At 45.2% G+C, this 15,856-nt stretch overlaps 1 protein-coding gene and 2 long non-coding RNA genes across 3 annotated transcripts in view; 2 read left to right on the top strand and 1 right to left on the bottom strand.

Moving 5' to 3' along the window:
- LOC118233318 overlaps positions 1–15,856 on the top strand; it is a 21,226-nt gene extending 5,370 nt beyond the window's left edge. Inside the window, exon 4 of the long non-coding RNA XR_004766512.1 lies at positions 13,412–15,856. This is a non-coding gene — a long non-coding RNA (uncharacterized LOC118233318). The remainder of the gene's footprint in view (positions 1–13,411) is intronic.
- On the bottom strand, positions 3,052–7,234 carry LOC118233320. Its single transcript, XR_004766516.1, has 3 exons — positions 7,018–7,234; positions 6,382–6,467; positions 3,052–3,087 (listed from the first exon to the last, which is right to left on the bottom strand). It is a non-coding gene; the product is annotated as an uncharacterized LOC118233320 (long non-coding RNA).
- LOC118233317 (alpha-endosulfine-like) lies at positions 4,618–11,200 on the top strand. Its single transcript, XM_035428890.1, has 3 exons — positions 4,618–4,788; positions 10,395–10,517; positions 10,954–11,200. The coding sequence occupies exons 1-3, from the start codon at positions 4,732–4,734 to the stop codon at positions 11,119–11,121; spliced, it is 348 nt and encodes a 115-aa protein (XP_035284781.1). The 5' UTR covers positions 4,618–4,731; the 3' UTR covers positions 11,122–11,200.

The raw sequence follows: 15,856 nt of genomic DNA, 5'->3' as shown, positions 1-15,856 counted from the left end.
TCAGTGTTTCCATCATAATTTTAAAATCCAAATGGTACAAGTCGATGAAACAAAGAGAAGCCTTTGAAGGTCTTCTTTGGGAGTGGGATAAACTTTTATTTTCAAAAAGGGTTATTTTTGGCTAAACCTTAAAATGTTGCAAAACTAGCAACATTAATGATAAAAAAAATTATAATAAATAAAACAATGGACCTCGAGCAGTTTCTGTTTAGTACTTGTTCATTTTATCACTCATTTTTTAAAAAGATGCTCAAAGTTGACAATAGCTTACATACTGTAGGTCAGTGGTAACCAACCATGTTCCTGGAGATCGACCATCTTGTAGGTTTTCAACAATTTGGCACACCTAACTCTACTAATTTGCAGCTCAATGCAGACCTTTAGCTCTTGAATGAGTGTGCTTTGTTAAAGTTGGAGTGAAATCCTGCAGGACGGCAGATCTCCAGGAACAGGCTTGGTTACCATTGCTGTAGGCTGTGTATGAGGGTTTGTATGATATTCTTCTACATATCCACAAGAGGGCAGCAATGTTGGAAAGTTGTACTTGCTTTGGCTTTTTACAGTTCAGACATTGCTTAACCCAAAAAACCACAAACCCTCCCCAGTCCCAACACCTCAAACATTGGTAGCTCATTACAGTGTATGCAATATTGGACATAGAGAACATACAGCAGCACCAACTGGTCCTTCTGCTAGTATTTATTTATTTATTTATTTAGATTTTTGTAAACATATTTCCAATTCACAGTATTTACAATGCAATGTAACCAAGAGAGTTAGAGTACATTTAGTCCTCTGTCCTCCTACTGCACAATACATTACTGGGCACATAACAAATTTGAATCTGTAGATCTCTAATTCAACTTTGATTCTGCATAATTATAAGTATTTAATTGTATTAAATACAAAAATATAAAGCCCACACTAAATTCAGTCCGCTTGATTAGTAGTGGAGTGAACAGTCTCATCTGGCTGGTTGCTGTAGGTTGTGAGGTTGGGTGTGAACCAGCAGGAGTGTGAGTCATGGGTCTTATGACCAGATCTGAAAAATTATTGTCCTTGCCCTTATAATGGGTAATAAGGACCAATCCCCTGCTGACACATTCTAGATCTCCATAGCATCACAATAGAAGAACATAAGAACATTTAATGACGGCAACATTCCAAAAGGCCTCTTGTGAACCCAGGTGTGCCATTTGATGCTTGAATAACTCAATTCAATTCAAATATGCTTCATTGGCATGCCCAGTTGCCACCACATCAACAAGGATTACCCTGACACAAAATGTAAACAAACCATAACAACATCAACAATACATTAAATGTTTTATACCTTTTAAGAGCCGTAATAATGAACTAACTGTTGGGGTTCATATAAATGAAAGAAAAATGTTGTATCAGTGAAAAGTGTATGCTGAACTCATCTCTTCTTATTATGTGAACAGAATTCTGAACATCATGAAACAAACAATAAACATAATAAACAAACTGTTTAGGTCTGGATTTAATTGTCAAGTGTTTTTGTTTATCAATTTGTGATTAATATGGATTTGGGTTTAAATAGTCTGTTTAATTTGGTTCAAGAAAAATGGAGAATGAACAATCTGCTGGCATCTTGTAAAGAGACAATCAGGTGGAATATTACATGAACACAAGAACATTTTGTTCTCATGAATACTATAGCAGTATCATCACAATAAATACATACACAAGAAAAACACGTCAAAAAGCGGTAGGTCAATGAACAAACAATTTCCCAATTGTGGGCCCAACCCACATTGGAAACATTCCATACTTCAATAGATGGGATGGTGTTGGTTATTACATAGGGGTGTGTGGTTCTCAGTTTTGAAAATAAGGGAATTCCGGATAAACAGACAAAACCGGAACAGGTGACAGACGACGCCTTCCTTGGCATGCATCCCGTGGCCATGGTTTAACAGTCATCAACATAGTCATTCTATTTCCATTTTACAGTCTGTTATGTAGCCTCTGCACCTCTCCCTCACTCATGACTTTACCCGTGGGAGACATATGTTTTTTATTTACTATGCCTACCCTCATGCAAACGGTCACTGCAATAATCATTACTAATGTAGGCCAAAGAGACAAAACACAATGCAAACATGCAGTTTTGGCTTCTATATGTGATTTTTTTTTTTGTTTCCCAAGAAGTCATCTTGAGCCCTGTAATCATTAGCAAAGCCACTGTTACGTAGATATTTTTTAAAAAAATGACTGGTACACCATACAATATAGCTGTACAATGAGTAACTATTAATGTGTTCCTTAGCACCTGGCTATTCTTTAATGTAATAATGTTTGTCTGGTTTATTCTTTACCTGCCCAACAGGCCATGAAGAAGAAAGAGACAAAGTTTCTTAGCATCTGTTTTTTCTGTTTAGTCCATAATACTGAACTTTGGTGTCAGGCTTGTCATTTGTCACCATAAAATACACCAAAAAATTAAAACATCCCCCCCCCACATTTTTATTCATCACTGAAAACTGTACTTTTAAGGAGGCATATTTTAGTGACGCATTCACAACCTCGGTCCAATTCCCAAAAGAAAGTTTTTTGCAGAATAATACAATACATTAATACAGGTACTGGTATCATGTTTATGCCATCTACTTTGAGAAATATTTGGCTATTTGTATATGTTTCTTCTATCAGATTTTTCACTATTTAGACGTTTTTGAACAACCATGCTTTGCTTGTTGTAAGCGACTGATTCACAGCCTTTACAAAATTCATGCATATTTCCTTCAGAATGGTGAATATGAATAATTACAAGATGTCAATTCTTCTTATACTTATTGTCCAGAATTTGTAGAATCATACAAACAATCATATTTACAGATGAGTATTAATCTGCACCAGAGTGATGCAAAGGGAAAATAGTATGGTAGGAAAAGAAAGGCACTGCTCATGATCCAAAGAACCCCCTCGTGGTGGAGGTAGTGTTATTGCTTGGGCATGTATAGCTGCCACTGGAACTGGCACGTTTGTGTTCGTTAATCATATGGCTGGTGTGTAGGGTCTGATGATCCTCTGGATGTATCCTGGTGCTGACCCCTTAGCTGCCTGGTATGCAAGAACCAAAGTCTTAAATTTGATGCGAGCCATAACAGGCAGCCAGTGGAGGTCAGTGAGCAGGGAAGGGGGGTGACATGGGAATGTCTGGGGAGGTTGTAGACCAGACGCGCTGCAGCATTCTGGATGAGCTGCAGGGGTCTGATGGCAGATGCTGGCAGACCAGCCAGCAGCGAGTTGCAGTAGTCCAGGCGGGACAGGACCATTGCTTGAACACAGTCTCCCCATTTTAGGTGAGCAAAACTAATGGGACAGTTGGATGTTCTTGGCCAGCTGTGTGTGTTTGCATCATTAGTTCAGGCACAAGAAAGCTAACCAAAGGTGTACAGTTGATTCTAGGTGTGGAATTTGCATTTGTAGTCTGTTGCTGTTTCTCAACATGAGGACCAAATGAGTGTCAGTTTCAGTATAGCAGGCCATCATGAACCTGAAAAATCCAAATAAATAGACTAGAGACATAGCCAAAAAACTGGATGTGTCAAAATGAAGGAATGAATAAATCAATTAATTTGTATAGCACTTTTCTATATACTCCAAGTGCTTTACAGTGTTGAGGGGGATCTCACCTTACCCTCCACCAATTTGTAGCACCCACCTGGGTGATGCACGGCAGCCATTTTGGGCCAGAACGCTCACCACACATCAATTAAGGTGGAGAGAGAAAGAACAATTTTTAGCCAATTAAAATCAACTGTCTGATACTTTGCTAGGAACCAAGAATGCACTGGTAAGCTCAGCAGTAGCAAACAACCTGTTAGACCACGGAAGACTGTATTGGATGACCAAAGGATACATTCAGTTGTGAAGAAAAACCCATTTTCAGGTGTCAAACAGATCAAGAACACTGACCAGGATGTAGGCATAGATGTGTCAAAGAATGCCATAAACAGAAGACTACACCAGCATAACCCCAGAGGGTTCACCGTAAAGTGCAAACCACTGGTAAGCTGCAAAAACAGAGTGGCAAGGTTAGTCTGCTAAAAAAAAAAAAAAAAAAAAAAAAGTACATACAAAAAAAATTACCTTTGAGTTCTCTCTCATGGACAGATGAGATGAGTATTAATCTGCACCAGAGTGATGCAAAGGGAAAATAGTATGGTAGGAAAAGAAAGGCACTGCTCATGATCCAAAGAACCCCCTCGTGGTGGAGGTAGCGTTATTGCTTGGGCATGTATAGCTGCCACTGGAACTGGCACGTTTGTGTTCGTTAATCATATGACTTCTGACAGCAGCAGCAGCAGCAGCAGAATGAAACCTAAATGTAAAGAAACGTTTAAAATGCTCAGACCCAAACAAATGCCTCAAAACTCATTGGAAGAGGTGTAGCCTACAATCCAGAAAACCTCAAAATATTCAATTCAACTGGACGCAAGCAGATCGATAATACGGTAGGGTCGATTTACTGATCTCTCATTGGTTATTAGCACAGATGGTTTCTCGTTTCTTACTGGCCACTGTATTTGTCTCTCCCAACCTGGCGATCCCGCACAATGATGTCACCGTTGTCATTCGCCATTTTGGAAAAGAATAGAAATATTATAGAGGCGAACTGGGCGCAGGAGAGTGGGGTGATTACGTAAAAGCCCCCTTTTTCAGACGAGAAAAAGGCGCGTTACTATTTTGTATTGTGCTAACATGTCGTCAGAAAACCAAGAGTCGGAGGCTCATCTGGAGTCTGGCGAGGAAAAACAGGCAAGTTATATTTGATGATTTTGTGGATGATGTGTAGAAATTGTAGCAACCTGCTAACTTTGTTGCATTCGCTGTATTGGTTTATGCTTTAAGTATATAAGTATGGCTAAGCGTTGGTCTCACAAGGTACCTAGCTAACCGCCCGCACAAACGCAAAAACTAATTGCAGGAATATTTAAAAATGCAGCCTACAATTTTCGAATGTCGTGTTCGACGTTTTGATCGTAAGGGATCTACAAGGAAGTCCCGCCTTCTGCACGGGTTATCCCAACTTTGATAGGTGTGTGGGTCCAGCAATCCAACAAACCCCTCTACCCCATTGGTCAATATTGTTTTCTGACTCCAAAGTGCTTTCCGGTTTTGGTTGTTAAAAATATTGTAGTTTGCTAACTTGCTAGCTATAATCGTCTGTTGTAGCGTTAAATGATAAAAAATCAGAAGCTGGTAGTTGGTAAAGCTAATGCCAAATGTTAATATTGTTTTAGCATGAGCTAATTGCCTACGTACTCAATAAAACAGTGCACCAAGCTTCAGCGCAGAATCCAGCAGCTAGCTGGTTATACCAACTCGTTTGCACACTGACTGTATTAACTAAGCCAATGTTACTGTCTTTAAAGCTGCGGTTTCATTGAATAGTACTTCGTAGTGCAAGCTGTATTGCCGAAGTTGCGTCTGCTGTACAGGTACCGCAGCCATATAGCGTCACTGGAAAGACGGTTTTAGCTGTCAGACATTACAACACAGACTCCAGCCGATATTACGCGAGAGGCGCAACATGTACACCTAGACATGTAGCTTTCTATCCTGGGTGATGATTGGATATACAGCCTTGTTAAATTGTGATTTCTAAGCTATAGCTGCTATGAAATGATATTCTTTCAGGGCTCACCTTTCTGTCTGTCCTCATGAGGGTACTCATTTAAGCATCCTTGATGACCAATTAGGTACCTTTCTGGACCCCCTTCCTTGCAAGGTCATATTTTTACATTAGCAGTTAGCCTGGTAGGTGACCCATAATGATTGTATTCGTTCATGTCAGGCTTTTTTCGCAATAACTATGAAACGATAACGTTAAAGGTGCTCTTGGCACGGCGCCGTGATTGCTCGGGATCTGGTGCAGTTTTTACTGTGTGTAGAGAAAAAAATGAGTCATACCCTATGCTTTTTATTTTTCCGGTTTCTGCTAGAGGTGACGGAGTCCACTGGTCCGGGATTCACAGAACCACGTGGATTGCTAAATAATCGATCTCAGAGAGCGGGTTTAGTGCAGTCATTTGGCTGACTCGGCTCAATGTCGTCATTTCCCCGTCGTTGTGGTTCAATACAGCAGCTAATATTTATTTATTTTATTTTTTACAACGCCACCAAACCTGGGAAGCTCCTGTGGTGGATTATTAGGGGGTGTTTTACTTTAGGATGCTGAATCTTTTTCTCTTCTCAGCTCCTGCTGTTCGCTTTGGTTAAAAAATAAAGATTAGGACCAGGAAGTCATCAGTAGACTGCATTTTGCACCTGTGTTGGGGGGGGGGGGGGGGGTGATTGGCTGTGAGTCTCAGCGATTATTCAGGCATCGGAGGGCTTTGTGAAGGTTACCTGGATCAATGGCGCTGGCCTGGTCTGGTCAGGACGGGCTGAGGCAGGTGCTGTCAGAGCTGAATACTGATGTCTGAGTGGATTACCTTAATGGGCAAGGACACACTGAGCTGTCAGTCACTGGTATGAACCAATAACAAGAAATTTCACCCCACATCAAGAATGTGACTCTGCTTATATAGCTCCACCCACTTTGTGGGTTCAAGAAGCCCTACTGTCCCAATGCCACGTGGGTATTGTGGGCACAGGGTGTTACAGCGGCCATGACAGTGTCCCCTGGCTCCAGTCATTCCAGCGCTCGGAATATATTAACCCGTGGGGAAAACTGGTATATATAAAATAAACCGTGCAGGTCACGTGATGCCACTGACAGTTATATGGCCAAAATATTACACTATGAAGACAATGACAGTGGAAATGAAGGGCAATGTTCATGCATAGTTGTATAGCAATTAATAATTAGCCCACGTTTTTGGCTTAGGCCTACATTCACAGTAGGTGGTGGCTAGTGTGCTTGCCCAAACTGCGCACCCCTGTTAGGAACTTGAGCCTTCGCTGAGATAATGTTCAATTGTGTGCTGCAGAGAAGGGACCTGGTGCTCATTTGTGTGTTGCAGTGGTGGTTTACCAAATCACCTGCCCTTTTCCGTCATTTGGCTCTCCGCGGGAGCAGAAGCGGGCGGAGTTTGTCGGGGTTCATCGCAAGCGTTTCGCTAAAAGCGCACGCTCGGTCGGTTTCGGGGCGAGAGCGGCGCGTCTCCGGCGTACGGGTCGGCTTTGAGCTCGCGCTCCGTTCTTAAATCGGAACGGGCCGTCCGGCGGCGGGAGCCTCCTCCTCCTCCGCGCCCACATCCTGTCAACAGCGCGCCGCAGGAGGAGCGCCGCTGCCAAGGAAAGACAAACGCGCAGCCCAGAGTTTATTCTCGGCTTATTAAACGACTTCCTGTTTCAGAGGGAAAAAAAAGTGACCTGATGTCCTTTCTCGTGAGCTGCGTTTGGGTTCAGATAGCAGAGAAGCACTGCCCCCCCCCCCCCCCCCCCCCCCAGGGTCCCAGAATTGCTTGATTCGTAGCGCTGAGGCCTGGTCTGTGGGAACCCAAGGACCGTCAGATGTGACGAAGCCGCACGTATGCCAGAAACGTTTCGGAATGTTCCAGAACGCCTTCCTGTGGTTTGAGATTCTAGAATGGCCGTACCCTTCAGTGCGCCTGAGCTACCTTTGCACTCAGGGAAGAGGGAAAGAAAAAAGAGAAGTTAAACAACAACAAAAGTCTTTCGTCAGCAGTTCACATCTACTCCCCCTCTCCTGTCCCTGGGGGAAATTTTTCCCTTGGCAAAGCGTCAAATATTTCTGCTCAGAGATAATTTATTAAGTGACTGAGGTGCGGTTGTGTAAGTGGGGTGTGTACGAATTCTCCAGGCTCATCAAATGTTTTTATAAAAAAAATTTTTTTTTTTTTGCTGCACTGTGCGTCCAGTGAGTAAGAATTGTGTACGAACTGCACAGCCCCACTCATTGCAGATTGTAGAATTTGCTCAAATCCCATTTACTGTCTGTTTTCAGTCTCCATACCAGGCAAAGACTTATGAGCTCTGGAGAGTCCTGCACCTCATCCAATCAGATAGCTTGATCTGTGGCAGGCTGGTGGGCTGTAATCCCCGAGAGGCTCTTCAGACCTGCTCTCGTCTCTGAGCTTTGTGCTCTTATAGTGCAACGCGGAGCCTGCATCTGGATTTTGGGTCAGAGGTAAAGGAGGATAAAGCACACATGCGCTCTCAGCCTCTCACCTGCCGGCTCCTGTATGATGGACAAGTATAGGCAGATCAATCCCCTCTGGTTGGGGTGAGTCAGTCATAAGGCACGTTGTTGTGCCATGCCAGGATCTCCCTCTCCCTCTCTCTCTCTCTCTCTGTGTGCTCCTTGGCAAAAACGTTAGCATAGAGCCCTGCATTAGCCTACATTACAGGCATTTAACGGATGCTCTTATCCAGTGCGACTTGCACAACTTTTAACACAGCATTTACACTGCATCCATTTGCGCAGCTGGGTATTTACTGAAGCAATGCAGGTTAAGCACTGCGGTCAGTGGTACAAGAGCAGGGGCCGGGCCTGAGAATCGAGAGTCTTTTGTTGCTGTGCTTTGTAAAACATGAGCCTCACTCATTATTCCAAGAAGTATTTAATCACGGGAGCGAAACTGACTCTTCGGGTCGAAACAGTGACCGTAGCATGACTGTATGATACGGATGACATTGCCTGTAACCTGAGAAGGATTCAGTGATTCAAATGCACGGCGATTTGGTGCAACTCGATAAAAAACGGAAATGTGCTGCAGTCGGCCTCCACGACCGTGCCGTGTGCCGAACGGTGGCGAACGGGAGTGACGAGGGTCATTCGCAACGGACGTCGCATTCTCCTTAGTTTTTTAAAAATTAATTTGGTTCATTTAGTTTATGACCTAATTAACAGCAAGCAGATTTTTTCTGAAGGATTCGCTCAAGATTAATGAAAAACACATGAAAATGAAATGAAAAACTCTTTACTTTTTATTGTTTTGTTAAAAAATAGGCCTTGTGTGTCCATACTGTTTTTGCTGTGATTGAAACATTAGCACCTGTTGTGTTTTTAAGGCAAAAGTTAAGTTAATACTGATTGAATCCAGACTAATGCTGAACGAGTCCATGAATCCAGGCTAATGTTCAGGTCTAATGCGTGTTGAATCCAGGCTAATGTTCAGGATGAATGCGGATTGAATCCAGGCTAATGTTCAGGACTAATGCGGATTGAATCCAGGCTAATGTTCAGGACTAATGCGAGTTAAATCCAAGCTAATGTTCAGGACTAATGCAGATTGAATCCAGGCTAATGTTCAGGACTAATGTGGATTGAATCCAGGCTAATGTTCAGGACTAATGTGGACTGAATCCAGGCTAATGTTCAGGACTAATGTGGACTAAATCCAGACTAATGTTCAGGACTAATGTGGACTGAATCCAGGCTAATGTTCAGGACTAATGCGGATTGAATCCAGGCTAATGTTCAGGACTAATGCGAGTTAAATCCAAGCTAATGTTCAGGACTAATGCAGATTGAATCCAGGCTAATGTTCAGGACTAATGTGGATTGAATCCAGGCTAATGTTCAGGACTAATGCGGGTTGAATCCAGGCTAATGTTCAGGACTAATGCGAGTTAAATCCAGGCTAATGTTCAGGACTAATGCAGATTGAATCCAGACTCCTGTCCCATTTTCCTGCCCTAATCAGTCCTCTCTTTGGGGAGCAGCAGCAGTGTGTGGGTTCAAGCCCTTCTTCTGCGTGACTGTCGGGATTCCACGTACCCTTGATTAAATCAGATTTGTGAAAACACGGGGCTTGTTCAGAGTTGAAAAGTCAAGACTTTTTTTTTTTTCCTGCAGCAAGACTCTTTCTGCTGAGATTGATATGGAATGTGTTCACACACCCCAGCTCGTTAAAAACACTGCGAGTTCAGACACGTCATATTTTTTTCTCTGCTCGGGGATCCACAGGAGAAGAATGCGATGCAAGGAATCGAAAGCGTTCGATATCAAGAAGGATCAGGACGTGATTGAAAAGTTAGCAAAACAGACACAAGCTACCGGGTCACCGAGAAGGATAGGGCGCGTATCGTACTGAAAGCCACCACAGGAAATAAAGTTAACGCAGTCCTAGTTCGGTTATTGTTTTCTTAACTTACTACTGATTTGATTATTAGTTATTAGCCCAATTTAAACTCCGGTTCATAGAGTTACTAAAGGAGATGAAGTTAAGTGAAGTTAAGCTATAGTAATATTCACTCAGTCAGTTGAGGATTCTTAAGATTTATATCTCATTGTGATGTCATAATTTAGGATACAGACATTCCAAACGATGTCCATCTGTTTGTTTTATTTGAGCTTCTGCATATCAGATAGGCACCGTTGCCTTTTCAAAGTTCATAACGTCTTTTTTTTTTTTTCTCGTTTTTTTTTTCTCTCCACCCTCTCCGTTCAGGACTCTCAGGAGAAGGACTCTAACCCACTGAAGTCGGAGGAGGCCAAGCTGAAAGCCAAGTACCCCAACTTGGGACAGAAGCCCGGGGGGTCAGACTTCCTGATGAAGAGGCTACAGAAAGGGGTATGTGGAGAGCCAGCATGGGGGACCGAGGTTCCATCGACCTCATTCAGTTGTGGAGCTAGAGTGAGCTGTCAATCTTCGGCTTGTTTGAAGCGATCATAAGATCTGTCTCTTCACAATGATTGGTTGAGATCTGTGGGCCTCTGATACGGCATGGTAGCTCCGCCCATTTTTGTGTTTCATGGCGCTACTTTCTCTTATCAGTAGGTTCACACCTGGGTTTGTCCCACGATGAGTAGCCGAAATGGTGAGAGAGCGCCACGTGTGCACCCCTGTCCCACTCACATAGCAACCCCCTGACTCTCTCTCTCTCTCTCTCTCTCTCTCTCTCTCTCTCTCTCTCCTTCTCTCTCTCTCTCTCTCCTTCTCTCTCTGTCTCTCTGTCTCTCTCTCTCCTTCCTTCCCTATCTCTCTCTCTCTCTCTCATACCCCTCAGCAAAAGTACTTTGACTCAGGCGACTACAACATGGCCAAGGCCAAGATGAAGAAGCAGCTGCCGTCGGCCGCCCCGGACAAGAACCTGGTGACGGGCGACCACATCCCTACGCCGCAGGACCTGCCACAGAGGAAGTCCTCGCTGGTCACCAGCAAGCTGGCGGGCTAGGGGGAGCCGCGCGACCATCGCCTAGCAACGACCCCACACCCCACCCCCCCCCCCGCCCAAATCTACTCCTTCCCCCCCTGTTCTCCCCACCCCCCGCCAGGCTGCGCTTAGACATCCCGCTTCATTTTGGGTTTTTTTTTTATTTTTATTTTTTTTATTGGGGGCAGCTTGTGCAGCTCGCTCTCCAGACACCCAGCATTGGAGGTGGTGCTATAATGTACCAGTGAAGGAGGGGGGGAATAATCTTCCTCGTTGGGGACAGTTGGGTGAACTGGGGGTGCTCTATTTGAAGGTTAGGGACGTATAATCACTGGATCGCTTGGGGAGGAAACCCAGCTTTTTGATGACCGCCATTTACAAGCCAAAGATTAGAGCAAGGGCAACAAAGAAATTCAAAAATCTGAATAATAATAATAACAGTCCTTATTTGTCGGGGGTTTGCCCAAGGAGTCCATCTCGATTTGGGTCGTTAACAAGCTTTATTTTCTGTTTTGAGCAAGGTGCATGCTTGCAGTTACTGTGTTTTTTCCAGATGTAGTGGGCTGTAGTTAGCGGCTCTAAAAAGGCACTTAATTTCTCCTGGTATCCTTCCACCTTAGTTTTTACCTGGTGGGTCCATCAGCCCCGCCCCTGTCCCCCTCATCCCAAGCCTGCCCCCCCATCCCGAGCCTGCCCCCCCCCCCCCCCCACATGTACCCCTGTACCCAACATCGCTGCATATGAGAAAACAAACAAAACAAAAAAAACTGCAATGACAAAACAGAACTGTATCTTGCCGTTATCTTATTGGCTGGGACAAAGTGGCATTCATTCTTATTAGTGCTTATATTATTGCTATGGGTAAACTGGGGATCCTTTTTTTTTCCTTTTTTTTTGATGTCGGTTGTTACCAGAAACCGGTAGAGATGGCAACACTTGAGCGATGGAAGCACATCACGTGTAATTGCCGTGGTTACGCAAGGGAACGGGAGCAGCGGAACCTCCCCAGGTGTGTTGAGCGAGTGGAAGCCCAGACGGGCTGTTTGGTCTGCGTGCTCTCTGTTGTTTGGTCTGTGTGAAGCCTCCAACTTTCCGACTCGCATTTATGTTTTTGTTCTGAAAGGCCACGTAGACGTAACACTCCAGGGCCGTCAGGACGGGAGAAACTTGTGTGAGATTTTTTTTTTTTTTTTAACTGCCTGTCTCATTTGCAGTTCCGTTCAATAGATCAAATGTCTCGGGCAAGTCACGCAGAGGGTTCTGTGTGTGTGTGTGTGTGTGTGTGAGAGTGAGAGTGTGAACTGACATAATTTGTGCTCTTTGCTGTTGTATTTTTTTTACGAGGCCAGCATTGTAGAACAATCCTGTGCGGAATTGTCAGAAATCTTCCCGGTCTCTCAGTTGGGTGTGCCGGTTCAGCCAAAAGGAAATGGGTGGTCCAGGAACCTGTTTGGGGGCCTGTGGCTCACCCTGGCCCCCTGGCCTCTGCTCAGATTCATGAGCGGGATCAGGCCGCTGCAAATGCCCTAGAGTTAACCGTTAGGTAACGGCACTCCGCGTGATCCCTTAATCCCCTCCTGTGTGCCATTTGCGCCCTCGTGCAGTAGGTGGCGCTGTGACGCTGGTTCTCGAGCTCGCCCGGGGAAAAGAAACGTAAGAACGCAGGAGTCCGATTGAGGACAGCGGGATGTTTTTGCAAGAAGAAGAAGAAGAAAAAAAAAAACAAGATGGTGGCAGACCTTGCTAATCTGGGTCAGGTTTTAGGGCGAGTAGGAGAGTGGATGTGACAGGTGTTATGGATGTGACTGGTGTTACGGATGTGGTGCGTTACTGATGTGACTGCCATTGCAGATGTGACTGGTATTACGGATGTGACGCGTTACTGATGTGACTGCCGTTACAGATGTGACTGGTATTACGGATGTGACGCGTTACTGATGTGACTGCCGTTACAGATGTGACTGGTAATACGGATGTGGTGCGTTACTGATGTGACTGCCGTTGCGGATGTGACTGTTGTTACGGATGTGACTGGTGTTACGGATGTGACGCGTTACTGATGTGACTGCCGTTGCGGATGTGACTGTTGTTACGGATGTGACTGGTGTTACGGGTGTGACTGGTATTACGGATGTGACGCGTTACTGATGGGACTGCCGTTGCAGATGTGACTGGTGTTACGGATGTGACTGGTGTTACGGATGTGACTGGTGTAGGCTACTGACGCCAGCCAGCCCCCGCTTCGCTTCCCTCCCCAAGACAGCTAATGGGCTAATGTCAGCAGCCTTATCCGCCGGGGGCAAAGCCTCAGCTGGGTAATCCCCGCTCCCTATCTGGCTTTCTGGTGGCCGAGCTAATCTCGTAATGAGGCGAGTTCTTCTTGAGTTGTGTTGGGTCGGGGGGGGTCTGGTCAGGTCAGCGTACGTGGAAAGGGCGCACCTCCCACTTAGTTTCTAATTTAGTCCAAATGGTCAATGAAAAACCACAGTTTGGGGAAAAATGGTGTACGTTGTGGTGCAAGACATTTATATGTTGATTGTAGGTCTTGGATCCGTATGTCTTGCATATTAAGCACTCCAGGGTATTTTTTATTATAATTTTTTGTTGACATTTTTATTGCAGATACCCTCTTTTTGGAGAGGGGTCAGTCTTTGTGTATTGGGGATGAATTGGAAAATGACCAGGTCATATCACATAGGCATTATAATTATCATTTAGTGTAATGGAGGTTTGTCAAGTGGCAAGATGTAGGTAGGCACTTAAGTGTTGTGTTTGGGGTGCAGAAAGAGCAGGGTAAGCTACTTCTACAGGCCAAATGTGACCCTGGGGGAGCAGATTAAACACACCTCCCACAATGCCTTGCGGGTCTGTAATCGCCTGCCTAACGCCTTCCGCGTACAAACGCTTTTAGGGCTAATTCGTGTTAGCGTAGCCTGGCGGAGGTGGCCCGTACGGTGGCGGGATTGTGACTGCGCAGAGGCAGGAGACAGAATGACGCTGCGGCGCAGGCGAAGGCGTCGGCGTGCGCGCCGACTCCACTCGCGCGGAACGCGCTTCCTGTTCGCCGGGGGGCTCGATGGCCAGTCGCTTTTTTTTTACGGTCGGGAGAAACTCGCCGTGCACCGAAGCGTGCTGGAGGCCGGTAACCCCTTTATCTGGGGGGTTCGGAGGAGCGCACCGACGATATGCAGCCCGCGGGGAGCCCACCCCAGATGATGCGTTGTTGGGGTGAATTTTGCATCAAGGGGTCACGACGACTGCTCTCCGTCAGCACCTGTCGCTGAGACCGTTGCCGTAGTAACTGGCAGGGTAGGGTTAAAAGAAGCGAGAATATTCATTTTGCGTTTAGCCGCTGTCGTGGGCCTGCACCTGCCCAGTGCTCTTCTCTTGGGCGCATATTTCTCCACCTCAAAGCTTCTTTCTTTTTTGTATGACGCCGTGAGATAATCTGCCCCAGTCCCAGCCGAGTTTTGTACATAGACGTGTATTTATTTGGATTGTTTTTGTCTTTGAAATTGTTATGGATCCTCTTTAAACACTCTCTCGCTCCTATTGTGTGTATGAAAACACTTCTTCTGTCGGTTTTGTGTTTTGCTTTCTTTATTTCTCTTTGCTTTCTTCATTATTTATATTTTAAATTCTATCTCCTTTTTTTTTTTTTTTTTTTTTTTTTAATTCAATTTCTGCTGCACCGGTCTCACCAGCAGAACGAACACTACCGTTGCTGCCGGCCAGATTTCAGGAGACCGCGAGACCATGTATGTATAAATATAAATAAGTGAACGTGCTGCTCATTAGATAGCTGTAACTGACAAACGAGCCAATCGTCTGCGTGGCCCCAACGAGGGTACCTGTCCACCGGCAAGTAGAGCGACAAACAGACCTCGTTCCCACAGCCCAGATCCCCCGTCGCCCTCCCACTCGCTCCCCCCCCCCCCCAAATTGGAAGTCATTTGAATTCGGTTCATTTTCTCACAGCTTTTCATATTTCACGAAGAAAGAGTGGCTTCCTGTCTGGCGACCTGCTTTGTTTTTCACTCCCAGACCGGTTGTTTCGGTTGCGCCCCGTCGGCGTTGCCGCTGGGGAAGTGAGCCAGCACCTCAGCTGTGAAGAAAGAGAAAACCGGCCTGCCTGCTGTTCGCTCTTCGGCCATCGGGGGGAGCCCGTGTTCTGCCGCTCTGGCGTAATATTGAGTGACGCCGACGGTGAAAGCGTGCGGCTGTCCTCTGGACGTGCGCGCGTGCGTTTGTTGCAGAGCATCGTGGGTGGACGGTACCCTCGACCACTATATCACCGCCAAGATAAGCCTACGCCCGAATGTAAATCTGACGGAAAACCTGTATGACAACAGGTTGTCAAATTGTCTTGCTCTGCCAGCATAACCTCTTCAAATGACAACATTTCTCAAGTGTTTGTTTTGTCATTTTCCTGTGTAAAAGCTCCTTGTATTGTTAAAAGATTTTATCAAACATCCCCCCCCCCCCCTCCCTCTCTCTCCCCAACCCCCCCATCCCAAAGAACAAGTCAGGGATTGCGGGGGTGACCCTTGCTTCCCGTCAGTAGGGTTTACATGTCGAGTCAAAAGATGATTGTTTGAGACAAAGAGGGAAAAAAGTTACTGACAAAGAGGAAACACACCTGATAATTAAATGATCGCTTAAAACAAAAATTGTACAGAGAATGTCTTGATTGTGTGGAAGAAGTGCAGAGAAGAGATTTTTTTTGTCAGTATTTGAAATAAAAATTTTACATGAA

Source organism: Anguilla anguilla, chromosome 8 (assembly GCF_013347855.1).
Source record: "Anguilla anguilla isolate fAngAng1 chromosome 8, fAngAng1.pri, whole genome shotgun sequence".
Lineage (NCBI taxonomy): Eukaryota > Metazoa > Chordata > Actinopteri > Anguilliformes > Anguillidae > Anguilla > Anguilla anguilla.
The sequence above is the reverse complement of the archived record's forward strand: the minus strand, read 5'-3'. Positions and strand labels throughout refer to the sequence as shown.